This window comes from Crotalus tigris, unplaced genomic scaffold (assembly GCF_016545835.1).
Source record: "Crotalus tigris isolate CLP2741 ecotype Arizona unplaced genomic scaffold, ASM1654583v1 scf7180000019817.510193, whole genome shotgun sequence".
NCBI lineage: Eukaryota > Metazoa > Chordata > Lepidosauria > Squamata > Viperidae > Crotalus > Crotalus tigris.
The window spans coordinates 18988-31661 of record NW_024097726.1 but is presented as its reverse complement, the minus strand read 5'-3'; the positions used below and the strand labels follow the sequence as shown (position 1 = coordinate 31661).

Here is a 12674-nt window from a genome sequence, read left to right as displayed (position 1 = left end):
CAAACTGACTGTCAAATCTGAAACCATTTCAGACAAATGGCTGTCCAGTCTCCTCTTAAAAACTTTCAGTTTTGGAGCCTTCACAACTTCTGTAGGCAGGTAGTTCCACTGGTTAATTGTTCTACCTGTCAGAAAATTTCTCCTTAGTTCTAGGTTGCTTCTCTCTTTGGTACGTTTCCATCCGTTGCTTCTTGTCCTGCCTTCAGGGGATTTGGAGAATAGCTTGACTCCCTCTTCTTTGTGGCAGCCCCTGAGATATTGGAACACTGCTGTCATGTCACCCTAGTCCTTCTCTTCATTAGACTAGATATACCCAACTGGCTCTCCGATCAAATATCTCACTTTTGAGTGAGTGCAGGAATCCTTTTTGAGCAGAGAACTCCAAAGCCACATACCAGAGTAGGAAATATTGAACTGATACTCAAAGAAAAGAAAAATTGTGGTTGCTGGGTGTGACTGTCAGAATTTCCCTGACTGTGTTTCAGTAGGTTGTGTGTTCCTCCAGGGAATCCTTATCTTCATGTATATTGTCATATGAGGACACTTGAATGTCTTCTCTGAAACTTTCATTGCTACCTTACCTTACAACATAATTCCTGAGTGTTGGTTCTTTTGTTGTTGGTTGTCCCAAAGGTGATTTTTCAAAAGGCAATAGGACTTTCTTTGTTTTTGCTTGAAGACATTTCACTTCTCATCCAAACAGCTTCTTCGGTTCTTGGTCAGAGTCAAAACTGAAGAAGCTTCTTGGATGAGAAGTGAAACATCTTCAAGGAAAAATGAAGATAGTCCAGTTGCCTTTTGAAAAATCACCTTTGGGACAACCATGACCTGGATGAGTAAGAATCTCCTTAGACATTTATTGTTAGTTGTTGATCCTGAGAAGCAAAATCTACATAAACATCAGGATCTTGTTTATTAATTCTAAGGATGGTTGCTGCATGTTAATCAGGTTTTATAAAACTATATTTAATCATACCTCCACTTCTAATGGATATTGCCATGATATTATTTTAAATAATTATTATAGAATGATTTTAACTAATGATTGTCTTACTTGTGTACTGGATTTTCGCATGCTGTCCAGAGTCACTTGCCAAATGAAGTTGTTAAATTAAAAAATTAGTTATTAAAAGAACTAATTTATTAATTTAGCAACTTCATGTGGCTGCGCATCTGGTGGCAAGTGACTCTGGACAGCATGCAAAAATCCAGTACACAAGTAAGACAATCATCAGTTAAAATCATTCTATAATAATTATTTAAAAGAATCAAAATGTCAAGCTGTGAAGAATGCTTATGCTACTGTATCCATTACTGCTTTTCAACTTGCCATCAGACTCGGGGGGAAGGGGGAGGAAGGAAAAATGAAATGCAAGTTTCAGACATTGGACTGCCAAGCTGTGAGAACCAAGGTTGTCCAAGAACTGTTTACTGAGAACTGAAACTCTCTCATAAAAATTTTCTGACACTTTATTGGATAATGTGACCTAATGGGGGGGAGGGAGATTCTATACTTTAATGTACTTATTTTGGCACCAGATAACCAGAGCTGGTTTTCTATTCATCTTTGCCGAAATGGTGTGTTCAATAAAGTTTTGCATTAGAGATTGGAAAGTCTCAGCTGTGCTTATTTTGTTGAGATCATCAGTCGAAATCTTGACACCAAAATGATAAAGCTAAAACTGGAAAAGATCAAATCAAATCACTCTTTATGATGGTAATTGGCCAGCATAAACTTCTTGTAAAGGATGATATGGAAGTAAGAATACATTTAATTTCCTTTCACTAATTCTTTTTGCATTATTAAAAAAATAAGTTATAGTGGAAATAGATTGATGAATAAAGAGTGAGCTTGATTGTTTTAAAAAAATGCATTTATATTTCAGAAACTCTATAATATTCACATTTCAAAGACTCCAGTCAAATCCAAAACAGATATCCTCTGATACCGTGTTAAATACATGTTCATCAATTGATTTCCACTTTTGCTATATTTATGAATTGAAAACATAAAACCATAACTATGACAAGGTCCTATCATATAAGGAGGTACATATGGTGGGACCCAGAAGAAAGGACTTTTCTGTGTTGACTCCCTCCCTTTAGAATATCATCCCTTCAGAAATTTGACACTCTTTGGTTTTGTCAGTGGGTCTGGGGAACTTAGAGTGGAATGGAGCTGATCAAATGGCTTATTTGACTGTGTGTGGTCACCATGTGAATGGCATGGGGGTTATTGTTTTTTTTTAATTTCTATATTGTATTTTATTGCATGTAAGCTTCCTAGAGTCACTGTGTGTGAGTAGGGGGCTATATAAATTTTCTAAATAAATAAACAAGTAAACTACAAACATTGGATACATTCTGATTCAATATCTCTAATCTCCTAACAAGACATCTGGATTCTCAATGTCTTGCTATCTTGAAAGACAGAAGGTGTTCAATTGAAGAATCTTGGAGAACGAATGCAAATGCAGCAGCAAGAGCATTTCTTTTGCAATTGGCAACCATAATAAATTGTAATGATCAGGATAATTCTCCATCAGTGTTGTCAGAAATAATGACTTCTACATGTCTCTTATGGACAGCAAACACTCCTTCTCTTCTTTTTCTATCAGCAATTTCTCAAAGCCAGCAATATTACATGATGTGTTAATTCCTCTTTATGAGTTGCTCCCTGCAGTTTAATTCAGGCCGTAAAACAATAATGTAACACTTTGGCAAAAATATGCATCCCAGTAACGCAGCACTGGAGGACAAGATGGAGAAGACCTCCACAGCTACCATGGCTTTGCCTTTTGTGCTCAGATAGGCTGGAAAGAAAGAAATCCATACACTGCAGAAAGCCAACATGCTGAAGGTGATGAACTTGGCTTCATTAAAGCTGTCAGGTAATTTACGGGAAAGAAAAGCCACAATAAAGCTGGCAATGGCTAAGATACCCATGTAGCCCAAGACACAGTAGAAAAAGAAAGCTGATCCCTCATTGCACTGTAAAACCATTTCTTGGAGCTCTGAATGCATGTCCAACTCAGGGAATGGTGGAGATGTTGACAACCAAAGGATACAAATAGATACTTGCAAGAGAGAACAGCAAAGTACAGTAGAAAAGGCCAATCTTTTCCCCACCCATTTCCTCATCTGAGACCCTGGTTTAGTGGCCATGAAAGCCACAACGACAGTGATGGTTTTGGCCAGTACACTAGAAATGGCCACTGAAAAAGTGATGCCAAAAGTTGGTTGTCGGAGAAGGCATGTCACCTTGTCAGGTTGGCTGAGGAACAACAAAGAGGAGAGAAAACAGAGCAGAAGAGAGACAAGAAGTGTGTAGGTGAGGGACCGGTTGTTGGCTTTGACAATGGGAGTATCTCTGTATTTAATAAATGTTCCAAGTGCCCAAGAGCTCAAGAAGAAAAAACAAAAAGCAGTTGAGGCTAAACCAATTCCTAAGGTTTCTTCAAAAGTTAGGAATACCAGCAGTTTCAGGATACATCCTTTCTTTTCTTTATTTGGATAATGGTCTCCTGAACATTCGAAACAGTCATCCATATCTGGAAGGAAAATCAAGGAATTTGTCATCATTTGTCATTCCATATTATTCAAATTACTTTCTGAATGGTTGCTAGTTGTTGTTCCTTTTGAGTTCTTTCCTCTGGTTACCAGATCGATCATGTTTCTATGAAAATTCAGTTTTTCCTCAAATGGAAAATGTAGGATTGGCATAAAAGAAAGCAGAAATGGAAGGATAATTATTCTTTGGAATGCAACGCTTGGTATCATTTTAAAATTTATTACAATTTCCATTTGGACTTTTCACATTTTGTCCAAAACATGGAAAAGAAAACCATGAAGATATATGTAAGTCTCTAGTAATAGAGTGTATTGACAAACTTTGAAACCTAAACAATAGATTGTGAATCACAGCTATAAAAATGAATATTTGTCTTGAATAAGACATAGTATTATTTATGTGCACAATAAGGCCATGTATTATAATTTGCTTAAATTTATTTATTTATTTAGTGTATGGTGATTTACATTAGCCAGGAGAGTATGCGGACTAGTAGTCTGGCTGCCTAAGACTGCTAACTTGTTTGGTTCACACTTGTGTACTTTCCAAAGTGTGCCACATGGAGCAAACGAGCTGTGTATCAGAAGAAAATGTGAGCAGCTTTCCTGCAGCATCATCTGGGGGCCTTCTCCCTCCATCAAAGCTGCTTTGCAACTGAACATTGGAAACAGAAGCCCAGTGCCAGCGGAATTCTAACCACCAAAGTGGTACCTATTTATCTACTCACATATAACATGCTTTTGAAATGCTTGGTGGGCAGAAGCTGAGGCAAGTGATGGAAGCTCACCCTTCCACACAGTGCTAGGACTCGAACCACTATAGCAAAGACCTTCAGCATCATTAAGCCACTGAACCATCACACCTCTTCATTTGCTTAAATCAATCTAATGAAAACTTGATGGAATATCTAACCTACCTTTTTGATTTGAAATCTTCCCTTCTGTACATGGAACACAGTCATAGCAACAAAATTGTTTTCCTTCAGCCTCCTTCTTCCAGTATCCAGGGGAACAGTGGTCATTACACAAAGAAATTGGAAGAACCTGGTGATAAACATAAAAGGTTTTGGCAAAGGGAGAATTAAAAAAATATATATTAATCTGCAGGATTCAGTCTGAATCAGTCACCAGGACCAAAGGTTGACCAGTGACTGACTCAGAGTAGTTTCTTCAATATTATCCTCAGCCACGTATATTTGCCTTCATTTGTGAGTTGTTGTTTTTTCTTTTTTATTGGGGAAAATAATTCTTTATTTCCCAAATAGCTAGTGAATATTAGCTAGCTGGATTTATATTACACATTAAAATTTGTTAAAATTATAATGAGCAAAAGGGCGTGTCTGAAAAAGGCACTGTGAGTAAATAAATATGCATGATGACAATGTTATGGAAATGATGCAACTCCAATGATTTGCAAGGGAACCAAATATGAAATCCAGACTTTTACATTGTAACATCATTTTGTCTATTTGATAAATGTTTGATTGTGATCCACATTTGTTCAAAGTATGCCATTTGTTTCTTACACACATTGAAATTAGGTTTCCAAAGAGGCTTTGGTCAGTATTGTTAAGGAGACCAAGGCCTCTGTCTGGGATCATAATATCCTGATTCCCTGAAAATAAGACCCAGCCAGAAAATAAACCCTAGCATGATTTTATATATATTTTATTAATTTTCCAATTTTACATTTGAATATTTAAAAAGCAATGTGGTGACTAGGTTAATCAATAGCTCAATAACAAAATCTTAGTGCAAATCTCAGACTAAAACATCAAACATTTCTTCTTTTTCCCTTAACAATTATTGTCTCATATTGAGGTTAGTACATTTCTAATTATATCAACTCAATAAGAACAATCCATATCCTGTTATTGATTTTTACTCAATTTTAATTTCTTATCAATATTACAATTTAACATTTGATATTTATAATTTTCAGATTTTGAGTAACCAAAATTTCCCTTATTTCACTTCATATAAACTATAATATCCAAAATACACATTTTATCTATTTAAATATAATCTTGTTCTATTTCCTAAGAGTTATATATTTCCCACCGTATTAAATCATCTACTTAATAACACAATATCCCCTTTAATAAATCAAAACCATTTTTATGTATATTGCCTGGGTTAATCAATAAATCAAACATATTCATAATATTTAATTTTCTTTCCCCTTTTAAGTCTCATTTTTAAATATTAAACCAATAAAATCCTTATTTTCAACTGGTTTCCAAATATTTTAAATCTAATAACTAAAATTCTCCTTGTCTCAACATCTCCCTTTAACCCACTAATTGGCAATATAAAATCCCCTCTAATGAGTCAAAATTCCAGTTTTTTCAACCTCATTCTAGCTTTCTTCCTTTGTCAACTAGGCTTCCATATCAGTGTCCTTAAATCTCCCTCCATTCTTTCATATATTATTTGAATTAAAGGAGACCATTTGATTGCCAGTTTTTGGGAAGGACTAGTCCATTTGTATTTGTTAAATTGTCTCCCTGTTTTTCCAGTTCCCCTTGTTTGCTCTAATATATTTGTCTTCAATTTAATCTGTTCTACTTCTTCCTCAAATTTCTTCTGATTTAAATAAGTCATTTCCATTTTCAGTGTTGTCATTTCCTTTTCTGGATTTTCCATTCAGCTGGTCAATTGAGTCCTCTGTCTTAATATTTGGTTGTCTCGCTTCTTCTGTTATCTTCTGCATTGTTAGTTCTTTGGTTGTAGTCAAAATTTGGCTTTGTGCATCTAAGCTGGCGTCTTGATTTTTTATTTTAGGTCTTATTTTGTTGTTGTTGTTAATAGCGAAGTCGTGTCCGACCCATCGCGACCCCATGGACAACATTCCTCCAGGTCTTCCTGTCCTCTACCATCTTCTGGAGTCCATTTAAATTCACACCTACTGCTTCAGTGACTCCATCCAGCCATCTCATTCTCTGTCGTCCCCTTCTTCTATTGCCCTCAATCTTTCCCAGCATTAGGCTCTTCTCCAGTGAATCCTTCCTTCTCATTAGGTGGCCAAAGTACTTGAGTTTCAACTTCAGGATCTGGCCTTCTAAAGAGCAGTCGGGGTTGATCTCTTCTAGGACTGACTGGTTTGAACGCCTTGCAGTCCAAGGGACTCGCAGGAGTCTTCTCCAGCACCATAGTTCAAAGGCCTCAATTCTTTGGCGCTCAGCCTTTCTTATGGTCCAACTTTCACAGCCATACATTGCAACTGGGAAAACCATGGCCTGGACTATACGCACTTTTGTTGGCAGGGTGATGTCTCTGCTTTTTAGTATGCTGTCTAGATTTGCCATAGCTTTCCTCCCCAGGAGCAAGCGTCTTTTAATTTCTTGGCTGCAGTCCCCATCTGAGGTGATCTTGGAGCCCAGAAAAATAAAATCTGTCACTACCTCCATTTCTTCCCCATCTATTTGCCAGGAATTGAGAGGGCCGGATGCCATGATTTTGGTTTTCTTAATGTTGAGTTTCAAGCCAACTTTTGCACTCTCCTTCTTCACCCGCATCAAGAGGCTCTTTAGTTCCTCTTCACTTTCTGCCATTAGAGTGGTATCATCTGCATATCTTAGGTTGTTGATATTTCTCCCGGCAATCTTAATTCCAACTTTTGATTCATCTAGCCCTGCCTTTCTCATGATGTGCTCTGCATATAAGTTAAATAGGCAGGGCGACAGTATACAGCCTTGCCGGACTCCTTTTCCAATTTTGAACCAATCAGTGGTTCCGTGTTCGGTTCTCACTGTTGCTTCTTGACCCGCATATAGGTTTCTCAAGAGACAAATGAGATGGTCTGGTACTCCCATCTCTTTAAGAACTTGCCACAATTTGTTGTGATCCACACAATCAAAGGCTTTTTGCATAGTCAATGAAGCAGAAGTAGATGTTTTTCTGGAACTCCCTAGCTTTCTCCATGATCCAGCGTATGTTGGCAATTTGATCTCTAGTTCCTCTGCCTCTTCGAAATCCTGCCTGTACTTCTGGTAGTTCTCGATCCACATACTGCTGGAGTCTAGCTTGTAGGATTTTAAGCATAACTTTACTAGCATGTGAAATGAGTGCAATGGTGCGATAGTTTGAACATTCTTTGGCATTGCCTTTCTTTGGAATTGGAATGTAAACTGACCTTTTCCAATCCTGTGGCCACTGTTGAGTTTTCCAAATTTGCTGGCAAATTGAGTGTAGCACTTTTACTGCATTGTCTTTTAAGATTTTGAATAGCTCAGCTGGAATACTGTCACCTCCACTAGCTTTGTTGTTGCTCAGATTTTCTAAGGCCCATTTCACTTCACATTCTAGGATGTCTGGTTCGAGGTCAATGACCATCTCATTGTGGTTATCTGGAATGTTAAGCTCATTCTTGTATAGTTCTTCTGTGTAGTTTTGCCATCTCTTCTTAATCTCTTCTGCCTCTGTTAGGTCTCTGCCATTTTGGTCCTTTATCATGCCCATCTTTGCATGAAACGTTCCCTTCATATCTCCAATTTTCTTGAAGAGATCTCTGGTCCTCCCTATTCTGTTGTTTTCTTCTATTTCTTTGCACTGTTCATTTAAGAAGGCATTCTTATCTCTTCTAGCTACTCTCTGGAATTCTGCATTCAATTGGGTGTATCTTTCTCTTTCTCCTTTGCCTTTCGCTTCCCTTCTTTCCTCAGCTATTTGCAAAGCTTCCTCAGACAGCCATTTTGCTTTCTTGCATTTCTTTTTCTTTGGGATGGTTTTAGTTGCTACCTCTTGTACAATGTTGCGAACTTCCATCCATAGTTCTTCAGGCACTCTGTCTATCAGATCAGTTCCTTAAATCTATTTGTCACCTCTACTGTATATTCATCAGGAATATGATTTAGTTCATACCTGAGTGGCCTAGTGCTTTTCCCTACTTTTTTCAATTTAAGCCTAAATTTTGCAATGAGAAGCTCATGATCTGAGCCACAGTCAGCTCCTGGTCTTGTTTTTACTGACTGTATAGAGCTTCTCCATCTTTGGCTGCAGAGCACATAGTCAATCTGATTTCTATGTTGACCGTCTGGTGATGTCCATGTGTAGAGCCGTCTCTTGGGTTGTTGGAAAAGAGTGTTTGTTATGACCATCGTATTCTCTTGACAAAATTCTATTAGCCTGTGCCCTGCTTCATTTTGTACTCCAAGGCCAAACTTGCCTGTTATTCCGGTTATCTTTTGGCTTCCTACCTTAGCATTCCAATCCCCCATGATGATAAGGACATCATTTTTTGGTGTTAATTCTATAAGGTGCTGTAGGGCTTCATAGAACCGGTCAATTTCATCCTCTTCAGCACCAGTGGTTGGGGCATAGATTTGGACTACTGTGATATTGAATGGTTTGCCTTGGATTCGAACTGAGATCATTCTGTCATTTTGGGGATTGTATCCCAGTATTGCTAGGTCTTATTTTATCACAAGCTAAAAGAATGGTTTCATGTATTGCTTTCAACATAGAAAGAATCTTTTCCTGGTTTCCATCCATTTCTTTCACTTATTTGTAAATAATCTTTGTAGTAAAAGTTATTTGTTAAGGAAAAGTCAGTAAAGGTTTGCATTCACAGTTCAAGTAGGCCAATTTTGCTGCCCAGCTGTTCTTTTGCAGCTAAGACTTTCACAGATGGTACCAAGGTCAAGAAGGTCTTATCTAAGGTCTGGGCTGTGAGCCAAGTCTCTTTTTAGGAAATAACAAATTGCAATACCAAGCTTCACCACAAGATGTCACCGATGCCCTTTAGAGTTTTTTTTAAGTCCTGAATTTTTCTAATTCTTTTTTCCAATTTTATTTCTTTTTTGTAGATAAAAACAAAAGTCTCCAATAAAAATAGAGAAAAAAATGTTGGTCCCCAAGTTTAAGGAAATATAAATCCAGTTAGATTTCAGTTGTTCTTTTTAACGCTTTGATTCCCCTGGGTAGTCAGATGTCGCTATACTTAGAGGGTGGGATAGAAATTTCCTTCCCTCTCTCCTGACAGAGCGAGGATACTTCAAATAGCCTTTATAGGAAAAGAAGGTACTTGGGGTAAAGACCAGATGAGATCTCACCCAGTTTCATCCGCATTGCTTTCAAAGTGCTTGATAGAATATTTGACTTTGTCTGTCTACAGCCTAATGACGAGCCATATTGCTATGGCTGGTCTTTTCTCCGCCAGTTTGGAGGGTTGCCCTGGATAAAATGGAAGGGCTGCTGCCTTCCCCCGATCAAGCGGGGATCCCCTCCTTGCTCGTCTCCTTTACAGGGTGACTTTCGACCCATTGCAGGGTCCCCTAGTGAAGGAAATTCGGATATGGAAAACGGAGTCGCCTTCCAACCAGCTGCAGCGGCTGGGCCAGCAAACCAGAAGTCAACCTAGCATGATTTTTCAGGACGCTCGTAATATAAGTCCCACCTCAAAAATAACCCCCAGTTAAGATCTTCAATCAGCCAGATGCATTTAGTACTGTATTTCTCTGAATATAAGCCCTAAGCAGAAAAATAGCCCTAATGCATCTTTTGGAGCAAAAATTAATAAAAAACACAGTCTTATTTTCGGGGAAACATGGGTAGTTCAAGATATCATCCATGAAATGAATCCATACTTGATTAAAAGCTGGGTGCCAGACAATCAAACGATCATCAATGAATAATTCTTTGCCTGTTGGAGCACTTGGATCTATTATTCCGACTATAACTCTTTGAAAAGACCGATTTGGAAACGTGATCAGGTTGATGATGTCAAATCCCCCCATTGCTTCTCCTTTCTCATTCAGGATCACTTTCTCTCCAGCTGAACTGTTAAAAGAAATGCCATGTAGAAATAGATGGAGCTATGTGAAAGAGAATGAGAAAGAGAGAGAGTTATAAAGATAATACAGATAGTCCTCTATGTACAACAGTTCATTTAATGACCGTTATGATGGCACTGAAAAAAATGACTTATGACTGTTTTTTTACATTTAGGACCCTCGCCGGCTTCTGACAAGCAAAGTCAATGGGGAAGCCCAATTCACTTAACAACGGTGTTACTTAACAATATTTTGTAGTTTCTTGATGTTCACATCTAAATTTTTCTTGTTATGTACATGTATGCATCCAAACTACACTGTGTTGTTTCTCTGTGTCATAGACTATATGTGGGTATGTGGGCATATGGAATTTTTTAGGTCATATTTATGTAGTGTACATTGGAGCTGGTGACACTTTGAGAGCAATGAATTTTCATTTTAATGTATGCCAATTAGTGTACATTTAAAGTGACAATAAAGATATTCTATTCTGTTCTGTTCTGTTCCATTCCGTCCCATCCCATTATTCTATCCCTTTCCCTTTCCCTATCCCCTATTCCGTTCCATTCCGTTCCGTTCCATTCCATCATTCTATCCTTTTCCCTATCCTCTATTCCATCCCATCCCATCCCGTCCCGTCCCGTTCTATTCTATTCTATTCTATTCTATTCTATTCTATTCTATTCTATTCTATTCTATTCTATTCTACTTAACTGGATTCTATAAGCAGAAAATATTAAGACTTTCTGCCATAGGTTCAAATGGTAATTCTAGATCAAACTGCTCAATGAAATAAAAGAAATGTCCAATGCAGAGAGAATACCTGCCAAGCCTGCAAATATGGAAGGTCAGTTTTTTTACCCATTATTGTTTTTTTCTTATTGAACCCTGACATGAGTAGAGCCTGCAAAGCATAAGCCACAGCATAAACAGCGTTGTAGACACTGTAACTTTGTCCAGTCATTTCCATTTCAAACACAGGCCCAGGAAGATCCTCCAGTTTTATCTCCTCCGGGCACTGCCTACTGGACATTTCTTGTAACTCTGATTTTGAGAATGAACAATCAAGTAATTGTTCCCAAACGTCCTGCAGAAAACCATCTCTGTAGCCTGAATGAGGTTTTATGGTCTGAAGAAACTCCTTGAAACCTACAACTGCTCTTGAATGAACAGTGAAGGAAAGAGCCCCATGGAACATCTGGAGATCCCACGTGACTTGAAAGCCTGAGAGCACAAAATCAATCTGTGCAGTCATGATCCACACCTTTCTAAACGATGCAGTTTCAATGCTTTCAGGATCTGTTACAAACGTGATAGCTCTGAGCCACATAATTGTCCCTGATTCTCCATAGACAAGAAATGTAGTGGTGTTGCTATTCCTCAAATTAGTGAAAATACTTAAGAAGATGTCATAAAGTTTTGTATAGTGTTCTATGTGGATTAGTTGTGGCAGCCTTTGTACAAATGATGAACAGATTCTATTTTGTGAAAGTATGGGCTGTATTTTTTGTAAGAAACATTCTCCATTGTTGTTATCCATGGCAAAAATCCCAATCCATGTCCACCTAAAGTGATGAAGCAGTTGAATAATCCCAATGTATTGATGGTCCTCTTTTGGGATCATGAAATAAAGTGAAGAAAGCTTACTGGTCTGCAATTCCTCTTGGGCTAATGAGCCATATGTCAGCTAAAAGAAAGCAGAGTGATATTCTGCTGAGTTGTTAGCTCAAATCTGATCTTTCTGGATCTAGTTTTCCTGTAAAAAATATCCAAGGAAGGATTTTTCCTCTATTTTTTTTGAAATATTAATATAGAATGCAATTTCTAGGAATTATTTCAAACACATTATAATAGGTCAATTGTCTGAACAGGATCAATGAATACTACATTCAAATCTTTCTTTAGTTATGGCATGTCCCTAGATACTCACTTTTGTGATTGGCATTGTAATTTTAGAAAAGAGTGATAAGTATTATACCTTAAGGTCTACACAATGTCTTAATACAAATCTAAGCCTAATATCTGATTGTCAGTAATTATGCTATAAAAACAAGGTGCAGAATTTTTCTGCTCATTCCCTCCATAGTTACCTGTGGAATCTTGTAGAAACCTACAACGTCAGCTATATTAGATGATGTATCAGAACCTAATCCTCCAATGATAGCCATCAGATTTTTCTGGCTATCACATTTGTAGTTAGGGACAAATTCCTTGGATTTGAAAAGGAGGTCCAGAGTTGTACGATAGGTCATCCTTGAATTGTAGTAACTGTCATAGATGTGGAATCCAAAACTGACATTAGGTAAGATCTGGGAGTCCTCATTGATCTCC

The 12674-nt window shown here is 37.7% G+C and overlaps 1 protein-coding gene across 1 annotated transcript; it reads right to left on the bottom strand.

The window, feature by feature from the left end:
* Positions 1 to 2652: 2652 nt before the first annotated feature.
* On the bottom strand, positions 2653 to 12595 carry LOC120317744 (vomeronasal type-2 receptor 26-like). Its single transcript, XM_039364588.1, has 5 exons — positions 12434 to 12595; positions 11167 to 12030; positions 10158 to 10385; positions 4488 to 4614; positions 2653 to 3551 (listed from the first exon to the last, which is right to left on the bottom strand). Exons 1-5 carry the CDS (start codon positions 12593 to 12595, stop codon positions 2653 to 2655), a joined length of 2280 nt encoding a protein of 759 aa, XP_039220522.1.
* Between the last annotated feature and the right edge of the window lie 79 nt (positions 12596 to 12674).